Source organism: Leucoraja erinacea, unplaced genomic scaffold (genome assembly GCF_028641065.1).
Source record: "Leucoraja erinacea ecotype New England unplaced genomic scaffold, Leri_hhj_1 Leri_638S, whole genome shotgun sequence".
Taxonomy (NCBI): Eukaryota; Metazoa; Chordata; class Chondrichthyes; order Rajiformes; family Rajidae; genus Leucoraja; species Leucoraja erinaceus.
The window spans coordinates 47501-62500 of record NW_026576551.1 but is presented as its reverse complement, the minus strand read 5'-3'; the positions used below and the strand labels follow the sequence as shown (position 1 = coordinate 62500).

The window sequence follows — 15000 nt, the reverse complement described above, 5'->3', positions numbered from 1 at the left end:
CACTGACTTGTGGCCTCCACAGCCGTCTCTGTGGCAAAGAATCCCCACAGATTCACCACCCTTTGCAGGACAGGTATTTTATGCAGAGGGTGGTGGGTTCCTGGAATACATGCCAGGAGTGGCGGTGGAGGCAGATATGAGAGGGCATCACAGTGGCACAGCTTGGACAAGAAGGCTCTGCAGAGAGTAGTGCGTTCGGCCGAATGCACTATGGGAACTTCACTCACCCCCCTGCAGGAACTATACAACAGGAGGTGCAACTCCAGAGCAAACAATATCATGAGAGACCCCTTCCACCCCTGCAACGGACCGTTCCAGCTGCTACGGTCAGGCAAACGCCTCCGTTACCATGCAGTGAGAACGGAGAGGTTGAGAAGGAGTTTCTTCCCAGAGGCAATTTGGACTGTAAACGCCTATCTCACCAGGGACTAACTCTACAGAACGTTTTTCCTTCCATTATTTATTATGTAAAAGAATATGCGTGTTATGATTGTGTTTATAGTTTGTTTGGTTGTTTTGTTGTTTGTCTTTTGCACAAAAATCCGCGAGCATTGCCACTTTCATTTCACTGCACATCTCGTATGTGTATGTGACAAATAAACTTGACTTGACTTGACTTGACTTGGACTGCCACTGCCTCACGGCACCAGTGACCTGGGTTCAATCCCTCGGGTGCTGACTGTCTGCATGGAGTTTGCACGCTCTCACTGTTTAGCGCGTGGGGTTTCAATAGACAATAGACAATAGGTGCAGGAGTAGGCCATTCGGCCCTTCGAGCCAGCACCGCCATTCAATGTGATCATGGCTGATCATCCCCAATCAGTACCCCGTTCCTGCCTTCTCCCCATATCCCCTGACCTGACTCCGCTATCTTTAAGAGCCCTATCGAGCTCTCTTTTGAAAGTATCCAGAGAACCGGCCTCCACCGCCCTCTGAGGCAGAGAATTCCACAGACTCACCACTCTCTGTGAGAAAAAGTGTTTCCTCATCTCCGTTCTAAATGGCTTACCCCTTATTCTTAAACTGTGTGTGGCTCCTGGTTCTGGACTCCCCCAACATCGGGAACGTGTTGTTCAAGAAGGAACTGCAGATGCTGGAAAATCGAAGGTACACAAAAATGCTGGAGAAACTCAGCGGGTGCAACAGCATCTATGGAGCGAAGGAAATAGGTAGGGTTTCGGCTGAAACTTTACCTATTTCCTTCGCTCCATAGATGCTGCTGCACCCGCTGAGTTTATCGGGAACATATTTCCTGCCTCTAGCGTGTCCAAACCCTTAACAATCTTATATGTTTCAATGAGATACCCTCTCATCCTTCTAAATGCCAGAGTATACAAGCCCAGCTGCTCCATTCTATCATGATATGACAGTCCCGCCATCCCGGGAATTAACCTGGTGAACCTACGCTGCACTCCCTCAATAGCAAGAATGTCCTTCCTCAAATCTGGAGACCAAAACTGCACACAATACTCCAGGGTGGTCTCACTAGGGCTCTGTACAACTGCAGAAGGACCTCGTTGCTCCTATACTCCTTTGTTATGAAGGCCAACATGCCATTCGCTTTCTTCACTACCTGCTGTACCTGAATGCTTACTTTCATTGACTGATGTACAAGGACCCCCAGATCCTGTTGTACTTCCCCTTTTCCCACCTTGACACCATTTAGATAATAATCTGCCTTTCTGTTTTTGCTACCAAAGTGGATAACCTCACATTTATCCGCCTTAAACTGCATCTGCCATGCATCTGCCCACTCCCCCAACCTGTCCAAGTCACCCTGCATTCTCATAGCATCCTCCTCACAGTTCACACTGCCACCCAGCTTTGTGTCATCCGCAAATTTCCTCCGGGTGTGGGTTTGTAGGTTAATTGCCCCTCTGTAAATTGGCCCCTAGTGAGTCGGGAGTGGATGAGAATGTGGGATAACGATACGATTCGATACTTTAATCATCCCAGGAGGGAAATTAATTTCTCAAGTCATAAAAAACACAAAAACATGGGGGGGGGGGGGGGGGTGTCAGTCTCAGTCTACCCCACGACAGAAGGGGGAGTTGTACAGTGTGATAGCCACAGGGAAGAAGGATCTCCTGTGGCGTTCTGTGCTGCATAGAAACATAGAAACATAGACAATAGGTGCAGGAGTAGGCCATTCGGCCCTTCGAGCCTGCACCGCCATTCAATATGATCATGGCTGATCATCCAACTCAGTATCCCGTACCTGCCTTCTCTCCATACCCCCTGATCCCCTTAGCCACAAGGGCCACATCTAACTCCCTCTTAAATATAGCCAATGAACTGTGGCCTCGACTACCCTCTGTGGCAGAGATTTCCAGAGATTCACCACTCTCTGTGTGAAAAAAGTTCTTCTCATCTCGGTTTTAAAGGATTTCCCCCTTATCCTTAAGCTGTGACCCCTTGTCCTGGACTTCCCCAACATCGGGAGCAATCTTCCTGCATCTAGCCTGTCCAACCCCTTAAGAATTTTGTAAGTTTCCATAAGATCCCCTCTCAATCTCCTAAATTCTAGAGAGTATAAACCAAGTCTATCCAGTCTTTCTTCATAAGACAGTCCTGACATCCCAGGAATCAGTCTGGTGAACCTTCTCTGCACTCCCTCTATGGCAATAATGTCCTTCCTCAGATTAGGAGACCAAAACTGTACGCAATACTCCAGGTGTGGTCTCACCAAGACCCTGTACAACTGCAGTAGAACCTCTCTGCTCCTATACTCAAATCCTTTTGCTATGAAAGCCAACATACCATTCGCTTTCTTTACTGCCTGCTGCACCTGCATGCCTACTTTCAATGACTGGTGCACCATGACACCCAGGTCTCGTTGCATCTCCCCCTTTTCTAAGTCGGCCACCATTGAGATAATAGTCTGCTTGGTGGAACCAGTCTGTTGCTGAAGGTGCTCCTCAGGTTGACCAGTGTGTGTCACGGAGGGGGTGTGAGCTGTATTGTCCGGAATGCTCTGCAATTTGAGGAGCGGATATCCTCCCCTCCAAGACCAACCTCCCGTGGATCCAACTCCAACTCCAACTCCTCCCCCCAGGACAGAGCCGGCCTTCCTTATGAGTTTGTTGATCCTGTTGGTGTCCGTGGCCTTCGCCCTGCTGCCCCTGCACACGGCAGTGGAGAAGATGGCACTGGCCACCAGAGATTGGTCGAACATCTGCAGCATCTCACTGCAGATGTTGAAGGAGCGGGGCCCTCTCAAAAGGTGCAGCCGGCTCTGTCCCTTCTTGTACAGGACCTCAGCGTTCCTGGACCAGTCCCGTTTACTGTCCACGTACACTACAAGGTACTTGTACTCCCTGGTAAACTGCACATCCACACCATTGATGGAGACAGGGGACAGGGGTGTTCCTCTCCTCCTAAAGTCCACCACCAACTCCTTAAGGGCCTGTCCCACTTGCATGCGATTGCTCATCTCGGTTTTAAAGGATTTCCCCCTTATCCTTAAGCTGTGACCCCTTGTCCTGGACTTCCCCAACATCGGGACCAATCTTCCTGCATCTAGCCTGTCCAACCCCTTAAGAATTTTGTAAGTTTCTATAAGATCCCCTCTCAATCTCCTAAATTCTAGAGAGTATAAACCAAGTCTATCCAGTCTTTCTTCATAAGACAGTCCTGACATCCTAGGAATCAGTCTGGTGAACCTTCTCTGCACTCCCTCTATGGCAATAATGTCCTTCCTCAGATTTGGAGACCAAAACTATATGCAATACTCCAGGTGTGGTCTCACCAAGACCCTGTACAACTGCAGTAGAACCTCCCTGCTCTTATACTCAAATCCTTTTGCTATGAAAGCTAACATACCATTCGCTTTCTTCACTGCCTGCTGCACCTGCATGCCTACCTTCAATGACTGGTGTACCATGACATCCAGGTCTCGCTGCATCTCCCCTTTTCCTTGTCGGCCACCATTTAGATAATAGTCTGCTTTCCCGTTTTTGCCACCAAAATGGATAACCTCACATTTATCCACATTATACTGCATCTGCCATGCATTTGCCCACTCACCCAGCCTATCCAAGTCACCTTGCAGTCTCCTAGCATCCTCCTCATAGCTAACACTGTCCCCCAGCTTAGTGTCATCCGCAAACTTGGAGATATTGCCTTCAATTCCCTCATCCAGATCATTAATATATATTGTAAATAGCTGGGGTCCTAGCACTGAGCCTTGCAGTACCCCACTAGTCACTGCCTGCCATTGTGAAAAGGACCCGTTTACTCCTACTCTTTGCTTCCTGTTTGCCAGCCAGTTCTCTATCCACATCAATACTGAACCCCCAATGCCGTGTGCTTTAAGTTTGTATACTAATCTCTTATGTGGGACCTTGTTGAAATCCTTCTGGAAGTCCAGATACCCCACATCCACTGGTTCTCCCTTATCCACGCTACTAGTTACATCCTCGAAAAATTCTATAAGATTCGTCAGACATGATTTACCTTTCGTAAATCCATGCTGACTTTGTCCAATGATTTCACCACTTTCCAAATGTGCTGCTATCCCATCTTTAATAACTGACTCTAGCAGTTTCCCCACTACCGATGTTAGACTTTGTCACATCTCACCTGGCCTCCATCTCACCTGGGTTACACCTCACCTTGGTTATATCTCCAGCCGCAGTTCCGGTGGAGCTCGCGGGTCCCTGGTGGGAGACCTCCGCTTTTCGGAGCTCCAGCAACTGTAACCTCTCCCCCCGAATTGCAGGGTTGAAAACGACCCGGAGCGCGGCCTTGCATCGCCCGGCGCAGCTTTAACGGCCGCGGGACTTGCTAGCGCCCACCGGGGGTTCCAACGTCAAGACCCAGAGCGGGGCCTTGCATCGCCCGGCGCGGCCTTAATGGCCACGGGACTTATTTACCATCGCCCGCCGGGGGCTTTGACATCGGGAGAGGAATGGAGAGCAGGGGAGAGACAGGACTTTGCCTTCCATCACAGTGAGGCGGCGATTTACTGTGATGGATGTTGGTGTAAATTGTGTCTTGGTACTTTTCTTGTTGTATGGCTGCAGAAACCAAATTTTGTTTGAACTTCATTTGAGGTTAAAATGACAAATAAACGGCATTGTATCGTGTTGTATCGTTTCTCACCTTGGTTACAAACCTCACCTTTGATCTCCAACACGGACTCCTCCTTCTTTAAAGACTTCTTCAGTTCCCTCTCTCTTCTCTTCCTCAGCATCTCCTTCTGAAAGGCAGTGACGGATCTGAGGAGGTCCCTGCCTTCCAGCTCCAAGGGTGGGATGACAATGCTGCAGTCCAGGAACTCGTTGATGGCGTTCAGGAGGTCTTGCCGATCATCTGCCAGGTAGGCCGCCTCGTGGAATTCCTGCAGGGAACACACACACACCTGGAGATTCATGCCTCCAGATTGGCCATGGACCAGTCTCACCCCCCTCATGGTCACTCCCTCTTCTCCCCTCTCCCATCGGGCAAGAGGTACAGAAGTGTGAAAACCAACGCACACACACCTCCAGATTCAGGGACAGTTTCTTCCCGGCTGTTATCAGGCAACTGAACCGTCCTCTCACCAACTAGAGAGCGGTCCTGACCTCCCATCCACCTCATTGGAGACCCTCGGACTATCCTTGATCGGACTTTACTGAATTTTATCTTGCACTAAACGTTATTCCCTTTATCCAGTATTTACACTGTGGACGGCTCGATTGTAATCACGCATAGCCTCTCTAAACGCAACAAAAAATATCTTCACTGCACCTCGGTACATGTGACACTCAACCAATAGACAATAGGTGCAGGAGGAGGCCATTCGGCCCATCAAGCCAGCACCGCCATTCAATGTGATCATGGCTGATCATCCCCAATCAGTACCCCGTTCCTGCCTTCTCCCCATATCCCCTGACTCCGCTATCTCCGCTATATAAGTTTTTTGGCCTTCCATCACAGCGATGTGATGGATGTTTATGTAAATTATGTTGTGTCTTGAGTCTATTTGTTTGTAATGTATGGCTGCAGAAACGGCATTTCGTTTGGACCTCAAGGGGTCCAAATGACAAATAAAAATTGAATCTTGAATCTTGAATCTTTAAGAGCCCTATCTAGCTCTCTCTTGAAAGTTTCCAGAGAACCGGCCTCCACCGCCCTCTGAGGCAGAGAATTCCACAGACTCACCACTCCCTGTGTGAAAAAGTGTTTCCTCGTCTCCATTCTAAATGGCTTACCCCTTATTCTTAAACTGTGTGTGGCCCCTGGTTCTGGGCTCCCCCAACATCGGGAACATGTTTCCTGTCTCTAGCGTGTCCAAACCCTTAATAATCTTATATGTTTCAATAAGATCCCCTCTCATCCTTCTAAACTCCAGAGTGTACAAGCCCAGCCACTCCATTCTCCCAGCATATGACAGTGCTGTATCACTCAATCTATTGAATCACTGAAAGATGCAGCTTGGAAACAGGCCCTTCTGCCCACCAAGTCCATGCCGACCTCGATCACACCAGTTCCGTGTTATCCCACATTGTCATCCACTGCCTACACATTAAGGGGCAATTAACATAGAAACATAGAAACATAGAAATTAGATGCAGGAGTAGAGGCCATTCGGCCCTTCGAGCCTGCACCATTCGCCATTCAATATGATCATGGCTGATCATCCAACTCAGTATCCCGTACCTGCCTTCTCTCCATACCCCCTGATCCCTTTAGCCACAAGGGCCACATCTAACTCCCTCTTAAATATAGCCAATGAACTGGCCTCGACTACCCTCTGTGGCAGAGAGTTCCACAGATTCACCACTCTCTGTGTGAAAAATGTTCTTCTCATCTCGGTTTTAAAGGATTTCCCCCTTATCCTTAAGCTGTGACCCCTTGTCCTGGACTTCCCCAACATCGGGAACAATCTTCCTGTGTCTAGCCTGTCCAACCCCTTAAGAATTTTGTAAGTTTCTATAAGATCCCCCCTCAATCTCCTAAATTCTAGAGAGTATAAACCAAGTCTATCCAGTCTTTCTTCATAAGACAGTCCTGACATCCTAGGAATCAGTCTGGTGAACATTCTCTGCACTCCCTGTATGGCAATAATGTCCTTCCTCGGATTAGGAGACCAAAACTGTATACTGCAATACTCCAGGTGTGGTCTCATCAAGACCCTGTACAACTGCAGTAGAACCTCCCTGCTCCTATACTCAAATCCTTTTGCTATGAATGCTAACATACCATTCACTTTCTTCACTGCCTGCTGCACCTGCATGCCTACTTTCAATGACTGGTGTACCATGGCACCCAGGTCTCGCTGCATCTCCCCCTTTCCTAGTCGGCCACCATTTAGATAATAGTCTGCTTTCCTGTTTTTTCCACCAAAATGGATAACCTCACATTTATCCACATTATACTGCATCTGCCAAACATTTGCCCACTCACCCAGCCTATCCAAGTCACCTTGCAGTCTCCTAGCATCCTCCTCACAGCTAACACTGCCCCCCAGCTTAGTGTCATCCCCAAACTTGGAGATATTGCCTTCAATTCCCACATCCAGATCATTAATATATATTGTAAATAGCTGGGGGTCCCAGCACTGAGCCTTGCGGTACCCCACTAGTCACTGCCTGCCACTGTGAAAAGGACCCGTTTACTCCTACTCTTTGCTTCCTGTTTGCCAGCCAGTTCTCTATCCACATCAATACTGAACCCCCAATGCCATGTACTTTAAGTTTGTATACTAATCTCTTATGTGGGACCTTGTCGAAAGCCTTCTGGAAGTCCAGATACACCACATCCACTGGTTCTCCCCTATCCACGCTAATAGTTACATCCTCAAAAAATTCTATAAGATTCGTCAGACATGATTCACCTTTCGTAAATCCATGCTGACTTTGTCCAATGATTTCACCACTTTCCAAATGTGCTGCTATCCCATCTTTAATAACTGACTCTAGCAGTTTCCCCACTACCGATGTTAGACTAACTGGTCTGTAATTCTTCATATGAAAGTCCTGACATCCCAGGAATCAGTCTGGTGAACCTTTTCTGCACTCCCTCTATGGCAATAATGTCCTTCCTCAGATTTGGAGACCAAAACTGTACGCAATACTCCAGCTGTTGTCTCACCAAGACCCTGTACAACAATTAACCTACAAACCAGCACGTCTTCTGGAGTGTGGGAGGGAACCGCAGCACCCGGAGGGAACCCACGTAGGTCACAGGGTGAACGTGCAAACTCCACGCAGACATCATCGAACGAACCCGGGTGTCTGGCGCCGTAAGGCAGCAGCTCTACCCGCTGCGCCACCGCACCGTTCAGGGGCACACTGATCTGGCGGGCCGACTGAGGCTCTGGAATAACGGAGTCAGGATGGGACCCGGGTGTCCGGCGATGTAAAGGGCCTGTCCCACTTACGTGTCCTTGGCACGCAAATTACGCGACCTCGTGGTCGCGTTGAGCCGAGACGGTCGAGCGAAGGGCAGGCGCGGTTACATGCACCCGCACAGCCGTCTGGAGCGCGTGACGTCATTTGAAGATGGACACAAAGCTGGAGTAACTCAGCGGGACCGGCAGCATCTCTGGAGAGAAGCACTGTGTCGAGACTCTTCTTCAAGGGCCTCGACCCAAAACGTCATCCATTCCTTCTCTCCAGAGATGCTGCCGGTCCCGCTGAGTTACTCCACCATTTTGTGTCTATCTTCGATCATCTTGGTCCCCCGCTCTGGGAGTAGGAGTGGGGGGCGGATCCGGACCGCAACGGCCGTGAGCCCCAGGCCGAGCTCGGCGATGGTTTGCCTGCTTCTGCCGCTGTTGGAGGTGAGACGTTGTGTCGCGCCAAGGTCTTGGGCCTGTCCCACTTTGGCCGTCAGTTACACGACAGGCCATTGGCGGGCGAAGATTTCGTTCACTGCAAGAACTCCGTAGCCCCGCGATGTCGGGACCAGCCCCGCACAACCCCATTTTAATTCAATTTCAATTTTATTTTTTAATATGTTTTATTAATTATTTATTATTAATTTATTTTTTTATGATTTTTTTTTTTTAATATGATACTGCCTGTAAGGTAAATTCATTTCGTTGTCTCAAATTGAGACAATGGCAATAAATTTGAATACAATACAATACAATACCCCTCCGTGCTTCCAAGTGGGACCGGCCATACGGTGCCCGTACGCCTCAAGCGACCACGAGCTGGCGTAATTTGCGAGCCAAGGACGCGTGAGTGAGACAGGCCCTTAAGGCAGCAGCTCCACGGCACGATGCTGCCCCCTCAGCGATATACGAGACGCGGGTGCCCCCGAGAAGCTAACCTTGTCGGACATGAGCGTGGATATGCTACGGCCGATCTCGTGGTAGTCGATGTTGGACTGTGACGGGCCCAGCAGGACGAAGATGAAACGGACGGGGACGGAGACCTCCAGCACGGAATCCAGCAGCACCCCCTCGCTCAGACGCACGAAGGCCATGGTCGGCTGCTCCAGGAAGGCCAGGGTCCCTGCAAACAGTGCGGAGAGCGGTCCTCTCAGATCAAGTGGCAACTCACGTTTACATAGAAACATAGAAACATAGACAATAGGTGCAGGAGTAGAGGCCATTCGGCCCTTCGAGCCTGCAACGCCATTCGATATGATCATGGCTGATCATCCAACTCAGTATCCTGTTCCTGCCTTCTCTCCATACCCTCTGATCCCTTTAGCCACAAGGGCCACATCTAACTCCCTCTTAAATATACCCAATGAACTGTGTGGCCTCAACTACCTTCTGCGGCAGAGAGTTCCACAGATTCACCACTCTCTGTGTGAAAAATGATTTTCTCATCTCGGTCCTAAAAGATTTCCCTCTTATCCTTAAACTGTGACCCATAGTTCTGGTTTAGTTTAGAAACACAGAAACATAGAAAATAGGTGCAGGAGTAGGCCTGGATAGAGTGGACGTGGAGAGGATGAAAGGGCCGAATGGCCTCTACTCCTGCACCTATTGTTCTATTGTGCATTGTCTATAATAAACTATACGAAACGATCATAAGATCATAAGGTTTAAGAAGGAACTGCAGATGCTGGAAAAATCTAGACAAAAAACGATGGTGAGGCAGCATCTATGGAGAAAAGGGGTAGGTGATGTTCTGGGATGATCAGCCATGATCACCTTGAATGGCGGTGCTGTCTCGAAGGGCCGAATGCCCTAGTCCTGCACCTGTTGTCTATTGTCTATTGTCCATTGAATCTGGGTATCTGGCCTTGTGAGGCAGTAGCTCTACTTGATGGGCCGAATGGCCTAATTCTGCTCCTATAACTCATGAACGGTGCCTTGATATACATGGTAATAAAGGACCTACTGGTAGCATTGTGTCTGCCGTTTCTCCTTTGGGAGAGGGGAACACTTACCGATGAGGACAACTGTTGCCTCTGCGTTATCCGGGATCTGCCTCAGGAGTTTTATCTCCGACTTGGTCATGTGTCGCTCGCTCTGTTGTGAAGTATGTCTCGCGGTGTTCTGGAGAGCAGAAAACATCTGTGACAAATCGCAAGGACATGGAAGCTCGCGCGAGAGAGAGAGATAGACACAAAATGCTGGAGTAACGCAACGGGCCCAGGCATCATCTCTGGAGAGCAGGAATAGACAATAGACAATAGGCAATAGACAATAGGTGCAGGAGTAGAGGTCATTCGGCCCTTCGAGCCAGCACCGCCGTTCAATGTGATCATGGCTGATCATCCCCAATCAGTACCCCGTTCCTGCCTTCTCCCCCATATCCCCTGACTCCACTATCTTTAAGAGCCCTATCCAGCTCTCTCTTGAAAGCATCCAGAGAACCGGCCTCCACCGCCCTCTGAGGCAGAGAATTCCACAGACTCACAACTCTCTGTGAGAAAAAGTGTTTCCTCGTCTCCGTTCTAAATGGCCGAACCCTTATTCTTAAACTGTGTGTGGCCCCTGGTTCTGGACTCCCACAACATCGGGAACATGTTTCCTGCCTCTAACGTGTCCAAACCCTTAATAATCTTATATGTTTCAATGAGATGCCCTCTCATCCTTCTAAACTCCAGAGTGTACAAGCCCAGCTGCTCCATTCTCTCAGAATATGTTCTATGTTCCATAGTCTTTGTGCTGTGTTCCACGCACTATGCTGTGCTATGCTCTCTCTCTGTTCCATGTTCCATGTGCCATATTCTATGTTCTGTATGTTCTATGGTCTATCCTCTATGTTCTATGTGCTATGGTCTATCCTCTATGTTCTGTATGTTCTATGGTCTATCCTCTTTGTTCTATGATCTAATGTCCATGTTGTATGTTCCATGCTCCACGTTCTTTATGCTTGTTCTATGTTTATTCTCTATGGTCTCTGTCCATGTTCTATGGTCTACTGTTCTATGTTCTAATGTACTATGGCCTAATGTCCATGTATGGCCCATGGGCGATGGTCCATGATCTAATGTCCATGTATGGCCCATGCTCTATGTTCTATGATCTAATGCCCATGTTGTATGGTCCAGGTGTATGTTCTATGATCTAATGTCCATGTGTGCTCCATGGTGTAGGTTCTAGGGTCTAATGTCCATGTATGGTTCATTGCCTATATTCTATGATCTTATGCCCATTTATAGTCCAGGTGTATGTTCTATGATCTAATGTACATGTTTGGCCCATGATGTGTGTTCTATGATCTAATGTCCATGTATGGTCTATGCCCTACCCTCTATGTTCCATGTGCCCAGCTCTATGATCAACTGCCCATGTTGCATGGTCCACGGTCTATGTGCTTTGGCCTAATGTCCATGTATGGCCCATGGTGCGTGTTCTATGATTTAATGTCCATGTATGGCCCCTGGTGTATGTTCTATGATCTAATGTCCATGTATGGCCCCTGGTGTGTGTTCTATGATCTAATGTCCATGTATGGCCCCTGGTGTATGTTCTATGATCTAATGTCCATGTATGGCCCATGGTCTATGCGTATGATCTAGTGCCCGTGTTGTATGGTCCAGGTGTATGTTCTATGGTCTAATGTCCATGTATGGCCCATGGGCAATGGCCCATGATCTAATGTCCATGTATGGCCCATGCTCTATGTTCTATGATCTAATGCCCGTGTTGTATGGTCCAGGTATATGTTCTATGGCCTAATGTCCATGTGTGCTCCATGGTGGAGGTTCTATGATCTAATGTCCATGTTGTATGGTCCAGGTATATGTTCTATGATCTAATGTCCATGTGTGCTCCATGGTGTAGGTTCTAGGGTCTAATGTCCGTGTATGGCCCATGGTGCGTGTTCTATGATCTAATGTCCATGTATGGCCCATGGTCTATGCGTATGATCTAGTGCCCGTGTTGTATGGTCCAGGTGTATGTTCTATGATCTAATGTCCATGTATGGCCCATGCTCTATGTTCTAGGATCTAATGCCCGTGTTGTATGGTCCACAGTGTATGTTCTATGGTTTAATGTCCATGTATGGTCCATGGTCAATGTTCCACAGTCTGATGTCCATGTATGGTCCATGCTCTATGTTCTATGATCTAATGCCCGTGTTGTATGGTCCAGGTGTATGTTCTATGATCTAATGTCCATGTGTGCTCCAGGGTGTAGGTTCTAGGGTCTAATGTCCATGTATGGTCCATTGCCTGCATTCTATGATCTTATGCCCATTTATAGTCCAGGTGTGTGTTCTATGATCTAATGTTCATGTATGGCCCATGGTGTGTGTTCTATGATCTAATGTCCATGTATGGTCTATGCCCTACCCTCTATGTTCCATGTGCCTAGCTCTATGATCAACTGCCCATGTTGCATGGTCCACGGTCTATGTGCTTTGGCCTAATGTCCATGTATGGCCCCTGGTGTGTGTTCTGTGGCCTAATGGCCATGTATGGTCCCTGGTGTGTGTTCTATGATCTAATGTCCATGTATGGCCCCTGGTGTGTGTTCTATGATCTAATGTCCATGTATGGCCCCTGGTGTGTGTTCTATGATCTAATGTCCATGCATGGCCCCTGGTGTGTGTTCTATGATCTAATGTCCATGTATGGCCCCTGGTGTGTGTTCTATGATCTAATGTCCATGTATGGCCCCTGGTGCGTGTTCTGTGGCTTAATGGCCATGTATGGCCCCTGGTGTGTGTTCTATGATCTAATGTCCATGTTGTATGGTCCAGGTGTATGTTCTATGATCTAATGTCCATGTGTGCTCCATGGTGTAGGTTCTAGGGTCTAATGTCCGTGTATCGCCCATGGTGCGTGTTCTATGATCTAATGTCCATGTATGGCCCATGGTCTATGCGTATGATCTAGTGCCCGTGTTGTATGGTCCAGGTATATGTGTTCTATGGCCTAATGTCCATGTGTGCTCCCTGGTGTAAGTTCTAGGGTCTAATGTCCATGTATGGTCCATTGTCTTTGTTCTAATGCCCATGTTGTATGGCCTATGCTGTGTATTCTATGATCTAATGTCCATGTATGGGCCATGGTGTATGTTCTGTGATCTAATGTCCATGTATGGCCCACTCTCTATGTTCTATGATCTAATGTCCATGTATGGCCCATGGTCTATGTTCTATGATCTAATGCGCATGTTGTATGGTCCAGGTATATGTTCTATGGCCTAATGTCCATGTGTGCTCCATGGTGGAGGTTCTAGGGTCTAATGTCCATGTATGACCCATGGTGTATGTTCTATGATCTAATGTCCATGTGTGGCCCATGGTGTGTGTTCTATGATCTAATGTCCATGTATGGTCTATGCCCTACCCTCTATGTTCCATGTGCCTAGCTCTATGATCAACTGCCCATGTTGCATGGTCCACGGTCTATGTGCTTTGGCCTAATGTCCATGTATGGCCCATGGTGCGTGTTCTGTGGCCTAATGGCCATGTATGGCCCCTGGTGTATGTTCTATGATCTAATGTCCATGTATGGCCCCTGGTGTGTGTTCTATGATCTAATGTCCATGTATGGCCCATGGTGCGTGTTCTAAGATCTAATGTCCATGTATGGCCCCTGGTGTATGTTCTATGATCTAATGTCCATGTATGGCCCCTGGTGTGTGTTCTGTGGCCTAATGGCCATGTATGGCCCATGGTGCGTGTTCTAAGATCTAATGTCCATGTATGGCCCATGGTGCGTGTTCTATGATCTAATGTTCATGTATGGCCCCTGGTGCGTGTTCTATGATCTAATGTCCATGTATGGCCCCTGGTGTGTGTTCTATGATCTAATGTCCATGTATGGCCCCTGGTGCGTGTTCTGTGGCTTAATGGCCATGTATGGCCCCTGGTTTGTGTTCTATGATCTAATGTCCATGTTGTATGGTCCAGGTATATGTTCTATGATCTAATGTCCATGTATGGCCCATGGGCGATGGCCCATGATCTAATGTCCATGTATGGCCCATGCTCTATGTTCTATGATCTAATGCCCGTGTTGTATGGTCCAGGTATATGTGTTCTATGGCCTAATGTCCATGTGTGCTCCCTGGTGTAAGTTCTAGGGTCTAATGTCCATGTATGGTCCATTGTCTTTGTTCTAATGCCCATGTTGTATGGCCTATGCTGTGTATTCTATGATCTAATGTCCATGTATGGGCCATGGTGTATGTTCTGTGATCTAATGTCCATGTATGGCCCACTCTCTATGTTCTATGATCTAATGTCCATCTATGGCCCATGGTGTGTGTTCTGTGGTCTAATGTCCATGTATGGCCCATGGTCTATGTTCTATGATCTAATGTCCATGTATGGCCCATGGTCTATGTTCTATGATCTAATGTCCATGTATGGCCCATGGTGTATGTTCTATGATCTAATGTCCATGTATGGCCCATGGTGCGTGTTCTATGATCTAATGTCCATGTATGGCCCATGGTCTATGTTCTATGATCTAATGTCCATGTATGGCCCATGGTGCGTGTTCTATGATCTAATATGTCCATGTATGTCCCATGGTCTATGTTCTATGATCTAATGTCCATCTATGGCCCATGGTGTGTGTTCTGTGGTCTAATGTCCATGTGTGGTCCATTGTCTTTGTTCTAATGTCCATGTATGGCCCATGGTG

General features: G+C 48.0%; 1 protein-coding gene across 1 annotated transcript in view; it reads right to left on the bottom strand.

Moving 5' to 3' along the window:
- The window catches only part of LOC129694367 (anion exchange protein 3-like), a gene marked incomplete at both ends in the record, with an annotated part of 80301 nt that overhangs the window by 25691 nt on the left and 39610 nt on the right, over positions 1–15000 (bottom strand). Inside the window, 3 exon segments of the mRNA XM_055631069.1 lie at positions 5122–5341; positions 9262–9446; positions 10336–10444. Of these exon segments, the coding sequence (XP_055487044.1) occupies positions 5122–5341; positions 9262–9446; positions 10336–10444 (514 nt within the window).